This window comes from Citrus sinensis, chromosome 4 (genome assembly GCF_022201045.2).
Source record: "Citrus sinensis cultivar Valencia sweet orange chromosome 4, DVS_A1.0, whole genome shotgun sequence".
Lineage (NCBI taxonomy): Eukaryota > Viridiplantae > Streptophyta > Magnoliopsida > Sapindales > Rutaceae > Citrus > Citrus sinensis.
This window is the reverse complement of record NC_068559.1, coordinates 16,234,394-16,249,640: the sequence shown is the minus strand read 5'-3', so window position 1 is coordinate 16,249,640 and position 15,247 is coordinate 16,234,394. Positions and strand designations below refer to the sequence as shown.

The window sequence follows — 15,247 nt, the reverse complement described above, 5'->3', positions numbered from 1 at the left end:
CCTAAATTCAATATCTAAAAAAGAGATAAAAATCAAGAAATAGGAAAAATAAGAAAATATCTTAAAACTAAAAATTGACCAAGAAAGAAACATAAATTTCTGCCTGACCACATGGCATAACGATTTAAGTGTTTTGAGTTTGGTTTGTCTAGTAACAAGTTTCGAAACAGTCTATTATACGCCCAAAACGACACATGCACCCAAGTTATGGCCCCTGGAAGATACCTTACTTGTCCCAAGCAACCATCCTACATTAGGCCCCTTCACTTGGAAGAGAATTTGTCCTCGAGTTAGGCTCATGCAACTCTTCATCATCTGGATGATATTCAAATAGACCAGCCACATTGAAAGTGTGAAAAATATTCTAATTTTCTGGTTGCTGGAGAACATAAGTATTACCATTAATCTTCCTTGCCACTTGAAAGGGACTATACTTCCACTTTTCCAATTTAGTTCATATGCCAGGAAAATGACTATATTGCAGATGCGCCATCACCAAATCACTTTCTTGAAACCCTTTCTTTCGTCGGTGCGTGCCTGCTAGCATTGGTATTCTCCAAGTTAGCTTGCACTTCGACCTGAATCTACAGAGCCTTTTCTACCACATTATCCATTACTTTGCTTCTTCTAACTATGGTTGTTATAACCGCCGAATCATAAACATGGCATAGGGAACAAGCGCGGAAAATCTCCAAAGGGGCCTTGCTCATAGATAGATTCACTATGTTGTTTTAAGTAAACTCGACCTGAGGCAAGACAACTTCCCAATTCTATTACTTGTGACCACAAACATAGTGCAACATGTTGCCCAAGTTTGATTAATCACCTTTATTTGACCATCTGTCTTCCGTGCTCTACTATTTAAATTTTTGACACCTAATCAGCAGCCATTCAAAACCCTTGTGGTAGTCCGAGAGATTTACTCTTCCCAGAGCCATGAATGTTTCATTAGTTAGGGCTTTGCGAAGAACATTTTCATATTTGGTACCTACAAATAGATACACATATTAAACCCATCCCCCATCTTCTAAAAGAAATTGTTTTACATTCAATAAATCTTTACTGTCTTTAGTGGCTAGGTTTTTACTCTAAGTACAACAAACCTAATACATAATTAATTAATTCAACGAATTTAAATAATTAACTTCCGTTGAATAAATACAAAAACATACAAACAAACAAACAAACAAATAACTTACTGATTGGATACTGGTATGAATCAGCCGACAAGATAATTGACAATAACAATTGAGACTAAATGGAAATAAATAATGGGATATTGAAGAAGTATAAAGGAAAAAGAACCTGACTTTGGAAGCGAGAGTATAGTTAAATCGCAACGTGATTTTTTGGTTTGTGATTTTTTCTTGGGCAAAGGAATTGGTCAGAGCAAAGACTTATTAAGAACCATTTGTTTTGTATTTGATTGTGGGACAGATGCCGTCAATTAGTTAGGTCATTTAGAAAGTACAGTTCAGAAGTTTCAATTAGAAAAAGGTACATACAATCTTTTTACTTGAGTTGACTTGAAGAGTTAGTGTAGAAAAGTGCAAGGGCAGAATCATAATTTTGACATCTAGTGAAAGTAGTGATCACCAAGTCGAGAAGCACGCTCAAAACCAATTATTTTCTCCCCATAAAATTTGAAGGACTACTACTTCAAGTAAACTAACCAATAACCACAGCAAATATCCGTCATTTTTTAATAGAAGAAACCTCCAAAGTCACTGCCAAAAGCCAATAAAATGTTAAGATAATTTTAGTATCTTTAATAAAACTATGTTAATTGTATGAAACCATTTAACAATACCATGGATCTATATATAAGATGATTTATAATTTAACAACATTACTTGGGATATATTATTTGTATATCTTAAATACGTGGTATTGTGATTTAATATTCATTTTTAGTGGTAAGAGTGATTATCACATTATAACAAGAGATGATAAAGTCTACCGAGGGTGATGATATTCCTGTCCATTTTTTGCGTACTAACACCCTACTTATGTTTTTTTTGCTGCATTTATAATTTTATCCTCAAACATTTGCTTCATTTAGTTTAAGGCAATTATCTACAGACTGCCTATTTGTTCGAGCTTTTTCAAAAATATACAAATACGTTTTTCAACGCACCACCTGAAGTAAACGTAAATTAAATTACTATTTTACCTTAAATAAATGTCAAAAAATTGTAATTGTAATTTCTAATGGGGTTGCAATTTTTTAATTAAAGATATTACAACTTTAGAAGACGAGGCATAATTTAAGGTAATTTATACAGATTTTAACCATTATTTATTTATTTATTTATTTTAAAAAGTCACAAACTAAGGAAAAATATTATAGGGAAAAAAAAGAGGCAATATCAGCAACGACACAATGGGAGCCTCACCAATAACTCCACAATGTTTCATTTCCTCTTCTCAATCTCAAAGGGTACACCACTCATCCTTGACTTCTCACTTTCACTCCCTTCTACTCTCTCTCCTTCAGTTCCCTATGTATATTGTGGCCGCAACGACAAGAAAACTGCCAAGGGAAAACACTTTGATCACTCTTTCGGCAACGCAAGGCCACGCAACAAGAAGAAAGGCAGAGGACCGCTCAAGTGATGGCACCTCCTGCCCCACCGAGGAAGGACTAGTTTGATGATGGTGAGAAATTGACTTAACTTTTATCCTATTTCATTGATGAAAATGAACAAAAATTGGAGATAAATTGGCTAGATTTAAGTGTCGCCAGTCAACAGAGTAAAACGCGAAGGCGGTTAATGGAAATTAGATAAAAATGACATTTGTTGCTTCCTAAAGTTATAAATAATATCGTGTTTGTTTTCTTTTTTCTTTTTAATCGAGGTAAACAACATCGATTTTTCTTTTTTTCACAAGTTGCGTTATATGACGTAGTTTTTGCTGTTCGAATGAAATGACCATTTTATCATTATGATGATAGCATTGTTCTAACAATGTTAAGATGGAAGTGGACGAGTGTAATAAAATGCTAACTTCAGGTGGCATGCTTAAAAAAAAATGTTTGTGTATTTTTAAATAAGCCTTAACAAAATTTTTTTTTAAAAAAGCCTGAACAAATAGATGGTCGATGGATAATTACCCTTCTTTTTATCATTTTAGTCTTAAATAAATTGGCATCCACCAATGTCATCTATTTCATCCATAAAATCAATTACATTTAGAATTTGAAACCGATAGAAAATTGAAAGTTATGACTTATGCCTAGTAGCAATATGTTTTTCCCAATGTACGGTGACCTACACAAAGAACACTATTGGAACCTAAATAATTTCAAGTTTTCAATTGGTTAATAAGTTTAAATGTTTGAGGAACCAATCTTACTCCTAAAGTCAATTTCTCCTATTCCACTTTGCTGTAAATCTATTTTTTTCTTAAATTTTCTTTGCAGATATCGTTAATTAAATTATTTATATTATTTCTTGTGTTGCAGTAATTTCATGACATTCTTTCATGTATTAGAGCTTTGGGAATCTTGAGAAGCTTGTTTGCCTATGATGCTTTTCTTTTTCATGAACTTTTTTTCTTTTAATGCATATTACTCTTTCATGAGCTGGGAATCAAGATGTAAGTGAATAATAAAATTGAAAAGAAATTGATGATGCGGAAACATTAAAGTTGATTGATAGAAGAAACTAAATTTTTGAATAATGACAGTTATATTGAAAAGTTTGAATTAACAAAGCTGGGGTTTTAGGCCTCCTTATATAATAACCTCAAATATCACGAATTTATCAAATTCGGCATATTCAAAATATTATTTGATAATAAAATTCTCTCTTAATCTAAATAAGACATCCGAAATAAATGGCACCTAAATCCTGCATCTAGAAAAAAGATAAAAATCCTTAAAGAAACATGAAAAATTGAAAAAAATCTTAAAAACTAAAAAACAATTAGGAAAAGAAGTGGAATTTCTAGCTTGATGTTGTGCAAATTTTATTGTACTCGCAAGCGCATGAATTTATTGTAGAATAGATTTTGTGGTGAAGAGTGTCAGTCCCACGAGAAGATAGATTTAATTATGCGTAGGGTTCATTTCTAGGTGTAAATGTGAGTTGGTTGGAAGTAAATTTTTTTTTATCTTGAGATTTAAAATAAAATGGCGGGAATGCATTAAAGATGAAACCAATACGAATGAAATGCTTGAGTCTTTGGATTCACACTCAACATTCCTGATGAGATTGAGGATAAAATTATCGCAAGCATGTGGGATGAGACATATTTAGATCCTATTCAAGTTTTTGTCGGACCCGTTACAAGAGCTCGAGCAAAGAAATTCAAAGAAGCACTTAATGGATTGATTCAAGCAACTTGGGCTCAATCAAATTCGTGGAGGCCCATTGAAGGAATCGCACATGATAAATGCATGATTCAGGCTCTTGAAGTTTCCAAATAATCACTTTTATAAAATAAGAAGTTAGCTTGCACATTATGGTGACAAAATATATTATTTTCCTTTTTCGGATACTTTCCCGTTTCTTGAGGAGGTTATTAGAGAAACAAATCAGTTATTACTATTTTAGCATAGTTTCCATTTTAATTCATATAAGGCATTTAAGCCAATTATGATTCTAATTTGGTTTAGATTCTTTCCTATCTACTTAGATTATTATTCTTATTTGATTTAGATTCTTTCATATTCGCTTAGATTATGATTCTTATTTGATTTAGATTCTTTCCTAATTGTTTTTCTGATTTGATTTTGGTTTAAGATTTATTTCCAAAAATTCTTGTAACCAACCATATATAATGTACTCGTATCCAATAAACAGAGATAAGTTTTTATGTAATTGTTGAGAGACTTAATTCTCTTTGGCTCTTATATAAACTCTTTGAACTTATCGGATTTCCATGACATTCAAACTCTTGACTTATCGATCAGACATTCCATAGCTGATTATGGCGTCCTCACATACTACGGTTCATGCTTTCATTAAGCATTGGGTCGTAGTTCGATTCAATTCCTAGTTGAGATTCGATTTTGGGAACTAAATTGATTACGATCGTGTTAGTTCTTGACGTATAAATTCCCCATGGGCTTAATATTTCATTTTTAGTTCTGATTAATTCATGATAGGTGTATTTTCTCTTTAATTAATAGGGTGCTAAGTGCTCATTATCTAGACAAGATACATTGTCAGTAAAAAATGAGTCAAAAAACCACATAAATCAGAGAGGGAAAGAAAATAAACTTACCTAATTAAGCCCATGGATCATGTTGAGGCTTACCTTTAACCCAAGTTTGAAACTAAATTATTAAAATACGTTGAAAATATAAGATGTAGATGAAATTACAGAAAATTAAGCTCAAAAATGGATTTAGGATCTTCAGTTAAGGGGAAAATCCCTCTATTTATAGATATAATGGGTAAATCATGGTCATCAGATGAAAACAATTTGGACGCTTAGGATTGTGTCACGTGACAAGCTTTGATTGGTTGGAACACATCATCAGTCAACGCCACATTAGTATTTCGGTCCATTAAGATGCTGCCACATCATCAGTCAACACCACATAATCAGTCAACACTACATAATCAGTCACTGCCACATCATTGCTCCAATAGGATGCGGCCACGTCATCGGTCAATGTCATGTCCTCAAAAGCAAACAGTAATAAGAAACAAATAATAATTAAATAGAAATCATACCACTAAAAGCAATAAAACAAATAGTAAATCAAAAGGATATATACTAGTAGTTATGATTGTGGCTCACATTTTATTCTGGTTTTACGTCCAGAAACAGCTTGAACACCCTCTATGGATCAAAGATATGCTTCCCATCCAATTTTCTTATAAATTGGCAAATAGGGTCATTTATAGTAAGATTCTCGAAACTGTATTGTGCACATTTTTTTTGGAATGATGGCCATAATTGGGAAATTGCATGTTGTACGCATCCACTAGGATGCATTTTAAGAGACAAAAGGATATCATCCAATGACTCCTTATTCAAGCCATCCATAATAAATTTAATCTTATCTTCCCTATTGTTAGACATCATTCCCAATGACGTACAAGGTTTTCTGTAGCATTACTAGGGAATATCAGTTATTGTGGGAAACTGAAGAAACCAACTTTAATAGTCATGGAGTCCCACTATTTGTCACTTAACCGGGGTGACAAATGATAAAATACCAAAGAAAAGAATAAATCTAGCAAAACCAAAACACATGTGAAAGCAATAATAAATTTAATTTTAAAAAATAGTAGTTAAATCACTGAAAAAATAGGAAAAAGTCTCAATCCAGATCTGTAAGGTCACCTAAATATATTGCGTTGTTTTCTCCATGTGGTTGGTACTCGTGATATGGCTTTACATCTCTGACAATTAACTTTAAAAATTGCACCATTCTTTAGATTCTCAAGTTTAATGACTTCATGTAGAAAAACAGTGAATAATAAATGGACCAGACCATCAAGAATATAATTTACTTGGGGAGATGTGCAAGTGAGAATTGAATAAAAGCACTTTTTGACTTGGTGTGAAAGATTGTCTCATAATTTACTTGTCATGAAAGGCTCTCATCTGCTTCTTGTAGTCTTTAGCATTTTTATCATTGCGAATCTCCTTAGGTTTTGCCAGTTGTAATCTCCTTTTTGAACCATAAATAAGGCAAATGATGTCTGCATTATTTTGTATGACGTCAAGAGAGGATGAGATGATTTTTAACAATATTTTTACTTCTCATAGGAATGTATACTTCAAATAGTCGGATAATGGATTGTGTTCGAGTTTTAGTGGTGATTCTGATGATGGAATAAGATTTTTCCCTTATTGCGCCAATTGCTCTATCCTTGACTTCCATTTGTCAATATCCATACATGATGATGAATGCAATAAGACATTGACCTCATCAATTGATCTGTTGATATCAAAATTCAAACTAAAGTGAGTTAAACATGTTTGTACAAGGTCATCACTAAGGATAGAATGAAAAGTATGATCAACTAGCTCGTCAATTAAATCCACATCTACAGTTCATTCATTTTTATTAGGTGGTTGCTTGGAAATGTTAAAGATATTCAATTCCATGGTCATGTTGCCAAAGGATAACTGCATATTTCCAATCCTGCATTGAATGTGAGAATCTGCAGTTGCGAAGAAAAGTTGGCCTAGGATAATGGGGATGTGCTTCTTTGAATCTTGCGCTAGTTGAGTGTCACTCACAATGGAATCAACAGAAAAATAAAACTTGTCTACCAGAATAAGCACATCCTCTACAATACTGCGAGGTATTTTCATGGATCAATCTATAAGTTGCAAGAGACAACTAGAGTTAGTTGTAATATTCCAAGTTGAAGTTTCACAAACACTTAATAAAATGATAGGGTGGTTCCCTATGCTACATAAAATGATAGGGCAGTCAAAGGCTTTGTATTTTGGAGGAATTTTATGTTGGAGTATGAAACTAATATTTTCTATTAAAAATGCCTTTTTCTGGACATGAATGCTTCTCTTTTTTGGTGCAAATGTCTTTGAAAAACTTGTTATAAGAAGACACTTATTTAATCGTATCAAGTAAAGGGATGTTAATACTTACCTATTTCAAAATCTCCATAATCTCACCTCTGGTACTTCTCTTATTTGCTTTAGCTAATCTCTGAGTAAAAAGAGCTTTGGGGATGTATTCTTGTGGTTGCTTCTTTTTTTCTTTTGGTAATGAATCCCCAGAGTCTAAGGGTATAATCTGAGTTGTCTTTGTTACCTGCATCTCCATTTTATTGCCTACTTCTTTGCCTTTTCGTAAGGTCATGACAGCTTTAACCCCTTCATGATGCTACGATGAACTTGTACTCACTTCATACACCCCTCTAGGATTGGGTATTGGCTGACTTGAAAATTTACCTTTCTTAACAGTCGTTGTCAAGGTTTAAACTGAAGAGACAAGTTGGCCTATCATCTTCTCAAGGTTTGAGATTAATTAGGCTTGTGAATTGAAGCCAGACCTCATCTCATTGTGTAACTCATCAATGGTGTGATGGATCGAGAATTTCTGGAATGCCTCTTTCTATAGTTTTAGCTGTGAATAGCTCTAATTCTGATTGTATGGTCTGAATGGTGGTTGAAAGACTTGAAGAGCTTGAAGAACTGGTTGCATTGGTGGAGCTGGAGCTATTGTTTTATTTTGTTGGGATCCTTAAGACTATGAAAAGTTGGGATGGTCTCTCCATCGAGGATTATAGGTATTGGAGTAAGGGTTTTAATTCGGTTGCTTTCCTATTACATTTATAACATTAGCTTGATCTAAGTATGAATCATGGTCAAATTAGTTGTATGCTTGTGGCTTTGTTGATTTAGCAGTCGTCAATGATGCTATTTGACAAGAAAGTACTTCAAGTATCTCTTTCACTTCCTTGATTTCTAATCTTGACTCGCTAACATAAATTTCATTGACTCCCTTCATTTTTTCTCACATTCATAAATGATCAACTCCATTGTTGGGAGTTCTCTACTTGTCGCTGGAAGAAATCTCAAATCTCTTATGCGCTTTTAGACATGAGCTCACCTCCACTTGTTGCCATTAGTCATTCTTGCATATGTGGCAATAGTCCCCCTAAGAAATATTGACATTAGTGTCATTTCTCGTACCCATGGTGTGGACACTTCGAAAGTAGTCTGTTGAATAGCTCCCATAATTTAAAGAATTGATCGTCTTCTCTATGAGTAAACTCTGAAATTTTCCTGCGAATAATATTGGTTTTATGTACTATGAAGTATTTATTTAAAAATTTAGTTACTATAAGTTCCCGTGTTGTAATACTATTAGTAGGCAACATATTGAATCATGAACTAACTCTATCTTTTAGAGAAAATAGTAATAGTCTAAGGTTAACATCTTCATCTAAAAAAAATTCATATTTAAAAGTTTGGCAAATGACATGAAAATCATTCAAATAATTGTATGGGTCTCCATTTTTCAAGCCATAGAATGATGGGAGACAGTTTAGCACGCTATGTTTTAACTCGAAACTCCTAATAAGTATATTTGGGTATCTTATGCATGATGTGCTTAAAGTAGCTAATATACTGAAATAATTGTTAAATGACATTTCTTGTGGTGCTTGTGCTTGTTGTCGCAGATCCATTTCAATTTATCCTCAATTTTAACATTTGTGCAACGTGTCTTAATGTGCGAATTGTTTTTTTCCAATTTAAGGTTTAGAGGTTATAGATTAAGTTACTGTGACCTTTGACCATTCATGAAAAGAACATATAAAAATTAAAAACAAAATAGATGACAATAAAGAGAGATGAGAGAAGATACGATACTAACCTTATCACGCTGCTGCACACTTACTATGAAAACACACTTAAAATCTGTTCACAAAATTATTTACAATGAAAATTAACTCTACAAATTAAAATAACTTACCTCCTCGGTAACGGCGCTAAAAACTTGTTGTGCAAATTTTATTGTACTCGTAAGCACACAAATCTATTTTGAATCTGTTGTAGAATAGATTTTATATTGACGAGTGTCGATCCCACGAGGAGGTAGATTTAACTATGCGTAAGGTTCATTTTCTAGGTGTAAATGTGAATTGGTTGGAAAGTGATTTTTTTTATCTTAAGATTTAAAATAAAATGGCATAAATGAATTAAAGATGAAACCAATGCAAATGAAATACTTGAGTCTCTAAATTCATACTCAACATTCCTCATGGGCTTAATATTTCCTTTTTAGTTTTGATTAATTCATGAGAGTGGTATTTCCACTCTTCATAATCTTCACTCTAATAAATATGGTATCAAACGCTCAGTGTGTCAGAGGTCATATTCTACCACTAAGTGTGGTATAAAGAACACGATGTGCCAGACGATAATAATTCTTCTTTTGACAACGTGGGAAAACCATCTACTAAATAACTTAAATACACTCTCTGTCGACATAGAGTCAAAACGACCCACAAATACTAGTGGAAAATTTTCTCTTTAATTAATATAGTGTTAAGTGCTCATTGTGCCAAACAACAACAATCCTTCACTAAGGAGTTGGTATACATTGTAAAATCTAAACAGGATACATTGTCAATCGATAATCAGTCAAAATAACCACATAAATCAGAGAGGAAAAGAAAATAAACTTACCTAATTAAGCTCATAGATCATGTCGAGACTTCACCTTCAACCCAAGTTTGAAACAAAATTAGCCACTCATAATTAAACTAGAGGTAAAATGATAATTTTATTAAAATGCATAGAAAATACAAGATAGAGATAAAATTACAAAAAATGGAGCTAAAAAATAAATTAAGGGATCTTAAATTAAGGGGAAACCCTCTATTTATAGATACAATGAGTAAATCATGACCATCAGATAAAAACAATTGGAGGCTCAGGATTGTGCCATGTGGCAAGCTTTGATTGGTTGGAAACACATCATCAGTCAACACCATATCAGCATTTCGGTCCAATAAGATGTTACCATGTCATCGGCCAATGCCACATCAATATTTTTGTTAAATAGGATGCTACTACATCATGGGTCAATGTCACATCATCAGTCAATGCCCCATAATCAGTCAATGTCACATCATTACTCTAATAAGATGTTGCCACGTCATCAGTCAATGCGACGTTATCGTACTGTATATATGAACAGTGCCGTACTTGTGAACAGTACCGAATATCCTTTTATACTCCTCTTAAGGTTTTCGACCATTCTGAGTTTAAAAATACCATTCGTTTCACTATTCACCTTCTCGTTAGTTGTGAAATGGGCAAAATATACTTGAAATATATAAAATACTTAAATTATAATAAAATACACATAATAAAAGCTTAATGGATTTAAACACGTAAAAGTGAAAATATTAGTGAGACTTGGAGAATAAAATGTCAATTTTACCCTATATAAATATATATTCTCCAGTACTCAACACTTGGCCCTAGGACGGATGGCACAAATATTTTTAGATTTGATTCGTCTTATTGAAAGTTTTGAAATAATATATTATACACCAAAAACGGATACGTATAGTCCAAATTATGCCCTTTATAATGCACCCTACTTGTCCTACACAAACATGCTACATCAGTCCTCCTCACTTGGAAGAGAACTCATCCTCGAGTTTAGCTCACACAACACCTCATCATCTGGATGATATTTAAACAGTTCAACCACATTGAATGTACGAGAGATATTCTAGATGAATGGCAGCTCGAGCACATAAGCATTGTCATTAATCTTCTGTGCAACACGAAACAGACCATACTTCTGCTTCTCCAATTGCATGAATACTAGGAAAACGACTTTGTCATAGATGAACTATCACCAAATCACCTTCCCGAAACACCTTATTGTGTCGATACTTGTCTACACCAGCCTTGTATTTAGCATTGGCAGTCTCCAGCATGAATCTGACGAACTTTCTCCGCCATATTATCTGCTGTTTTTCTTCTTTCTCCAGCTACGAGTGGTATAATAGCCATATCACAAATATGACGTAGGGAACAAGTGTAGAAAATCTCAAAAGGGGTCATACTAGTGGATTGATTCACCATGCTGTTGCAAACAAACTCGACCTGAAACCAATGCAGTTTCCAAGTTCCACCTAAAGATCTTCCTAGTTCCATCATATTCACAAAATTTTGGTCAGAAAATCGACCTGAAGCTACAGCGACTTATGGGGGTAATGTGGCATTTTGCTGTGGAGATTTCAACAATGATTGGTCACAATGATGGTTAGGTTTTTCCATGAAGAATGGAGATTCTTGTAGTGGTGGGATGGTGATAAGGTCCGACGATGGAGAATTTAAAGATAGAAGGTCGCTAGTTTTAGGTAGTTCACACAGTGGTTGGGTGTCTAATCTAGGACAAAGGCTGGGTAAGTTTTATGATGGTGTCGGTCGACGGTAAAAGGTGGTTGAATGGTGGTAGATTGAGTGGTGGAGCTTGCAGGATTGGGTGGCTATTGTGGCGATTTATGGCATTGGAAACTACGTGGGTTTAGCGAGGGATTATGGTTGGTTGATGATTGTGATTCTGGTAGTGGGTTGAACGGCGACAGTGGTTGAAAGGACGGCAGCAGCGAAGATTGCGACAGTGGCAGCTAGGGTTTGATTGGGAATTTTTTTTTTTAGTGTTGGATTTGGTAGGGATGGATATAGGGTATCTAAGAAAACTATACGATTAGCACAGAACCTCTCTGGTACCAACTGACGGGCGACGTAGTAGAAGCAGAATTGATAAGATAGATAACACTAGCTATCGTTCTAGTATTAGTCCAAGCTAATGCGATTGGCTCACGCTATCGAAGCAAGATTAGATCTAATTCTAATTCAAACGACTCAATGAGTATTTTTAATAGTGCAATAAGCGAAATTAGATAATACTCTAATCCAAACAACTTTACAAGAAAGATTTTGACAGATAATCCCAAAAGAAATTATAAAAAGGAGTTTTATTGAATATTTCAAATTGAAGCTATGAAAATAATAACAAAACCTCTCTATAAAAGAGGAAATCTACTTTTCTAAGTTACCTTAAAAAAAGAAATTAAATCACAGTTATAACATAAATAAAAAACTAATATACATATCATAATGAACTCTAATTAAAATAAAAAAAATTCTAAAATTTTAAAATAACGTCCTACTTCAGAAATAATGTGAATTTAGTATTAAGTACATGTATTTTAATTTTTGAGGCTTATTATTCAAATAGTGGGGGTGGAAATATTGCCATCCATCTACTAATACCATATTCGTGGTAACTAAATGATAAAGCGATACATACCTTGCAATAGAAATTATGTTGTAAGTTTAATGCTATTGATATAAAAAATCATTCTCATAAGCAAAATTCTGCATTTTATGAAGTACAGCTCGCGCTCTTAAAGGGCCATAAAGGGTCTTTTATCCGCGTTTACAATATTGTAAATGATCTTTAAATTTCCGTAAAATTTTATAATATTGTAAAACGTAGATAAAATTTTATAATATTGTAAAACGTAGATTTTCACTTTATAAAGTGCAAACATTCACGCATGAGAAACTCCTGATATAAAGATACACTCTTGAGTGTTTGTTAAATAAAGTTGCAACAACATAAAATTATTAATTACAGCTTGATATTGATCCACTTGGAATATTGTTGTAATTAGTTGCCTCTCTAATTATATGGGAAATATTCTTTCCCTTCATTCACTGCAAGAAAGCAGCAATCTAGCTTCAAGCCTCCTTTGCCAGTTGACCCTTGCAATGAAATCATCAGCTCTTTTGCTCAATTCCTCAGCTGGGAAACCAACCTCATCATCTTCTTCATTATTTCCATTCTCTGCCCCTACTTCTGCTTCTTCCTCATCAACCCATTTTCTCATAACAACATTCTCTCCAATATCTTCACCAGTCTTCTTTACATTTTCCGTCAAACATTTATCTGTAGATGGATTTTTAACACTTCTAGTACTCTTGCTAACATAATCATCATAGCACACATCGCTAGCGGGAGAGGATTCTGAAGCAAAGAACTTGGATTCTCCAATTAGAATAATAATGATAAGATTGCCCACAAAGAACAAAACCTTGGGGCTGAGTAAGACCACGCCAACTTTTGGGAGAGAAACAAAGAGAAAGGCCTTGATGGAAGCCAATAAATAGGGAAACCAGAAAGGGCTGAAACAGAACACACTACAAGTTAATGCTGTTAAAGAGTAAATGAAGAAATTGTCAACAATTTGATAGCTCTTGAACTTTTTCATGGCTTGAGTCATTTAGGCTGTATTGGAGAAGGCTAATCAGAGGCAAATCTCATCAAGGGGCATGTGAAGGAGAATCGCCATCTGACTGAACATAAAAGCAATGAAGAAACAAGGTTATATAGTAAAGAAAAGTGGGTGGTTTTGGTAAAATTATTCATCACATGCTACACTTTTTTTTTCCTTTTTAATTTTATGCGCGGGTGACTTTTGAAAAGCTACAGAGGAGATTGATTGGTGCTTATTGGATGCCTTTTTTTTTTTTTTTTTTTAATTTTCACTTCTGGTTTCCACTACTATTTGATGATTTTGATTTTTTTTTTCATAGCAATTAAATCTTATTACAATAACTATAGATGTGGTAACTTTGCCGACAATTTCCTTGAAGGGTGAAAATATTGTTCCAATTACACGAATCTCCTATATCCGAGAAGCTATAATGAAGTTAATTTTTCACATATATCGTCAAAAGTTGTTTCACCGAGAGTAGACATATCTCATTGCTTTATTGATTGTGCCAATGCATTTGTCTAAGGTAATAAAATTAAAGTGGGGTTATGGTTGGGAGGTTCGAAATTAATTTTGAGATGTTAAAAGTTAATTTAATGTTTAATATATTTTTTTAATAATATTTTGATAAAGTTATTTTAAATTTTTATTCTGAAAACTATCATAAATGATATGACATTCATTAATCAATTAGTGAGATTATTTAATCAATTCACTTAGATTTTATAATAAACTACCCACCGCTCAATTAATGATACATATTTAGGATAAAATTTAAGATAAAAATTTGAAATATCTATTTTTACTCTTTCTAACAGAGTAGGACTACATATCAGTTAAAATTTTAACTTAATATAATTCTACTTACAGTGGGGGGTGCCACTACCACCGTTGTTGGATCATATTTTCTTTATTGAAATTTATTTCTGAGGCTCGTAGCTTACGTGATAAAAGAGGACTCCACTTATATATAAAAAAGCATATGTGAGTTGTTTTTTTCTTTTTTCTTTTTCTTTTTTTTTTTTCATTTTGAGATGCTTACATTGAAAGAGAAATGGTAGTCTGCTGGTTAAAGAAGTTGCTTTGCCTTTACCTTTCGTCTATGGTTCTGCTGGCAAAACGGAACAAACATTATTGAGTGGAATAGTGAGGGGAAAGCTCAAAGCTAGTAATAATACATGGGAAGTGGGGTATTATAGTCAGAATAGAAGCATGTTTGGATCTTCAATATATCTGCCAAAAAAAAAAAAAAAAATTTGGTTTCAAGTTCAGCTCATGGTGTAAATTTCTGCCAACTTATAACATTTTGATTAAATTCAACAACATCGATAGAAGTAGTCATCTACTAACTGGCATAAATATGCTATGCCTTATCCAGCATATTGATGTATATCAAATAATTCAATTGAATAATCTTGAGCATGTTCTGTTATTTTGTGCTCTAATACGATTTATTTATTTTCCTTCATCCACAAAAAGTTTTAATGTACAGTGGG

At 33.3% G+C, this 15,247-nt stretch overlaps 1 protein-coding gene and 1 pseudogene across 1 annotated transcript; one reads left to right on the top strand and one right to left on the bottom strand.

The window, feature by feature from the left end:
- Positions 1–2,409: 2,409 nt before the first annotated feature.
- LOC102608216 (30S ribosomal protein S31, chloroplastic-like) lies at positions 2,410–2,675 on the top strand (annotated as a pseudogene).
- A 10,368-nt stretch (positions 2,676–13,043) lies between these two features.
- On the bottom strand, positions 13,044–13,904 carry LOC102623710 (uncharacterized). The gene has a single exon (XM_006493170.3). It carries the CDS (start codon positions 13,755–13,757, stop codon positions 13,185–13,187), a length of 573 nt encoding a protein of 190 aa, XP_006493233.1. The 5' UTR covers positions 13,758–13,904; the 3' UTR covers positions 13,044–13,184.
- Positions 13,905–15,247: the final 1,343 nt, after the last annotated feature.

Bases quoted from the DNA above. Each gene is read 5' to 3' on its own strand.
- LOC102623710 (XM_006493170.3), bottom strand. From the start codon at position 13,757: ATGACTCAAGCCATGAAAAAGTTCAAGAGCTATCAAATTGTTGACAAT.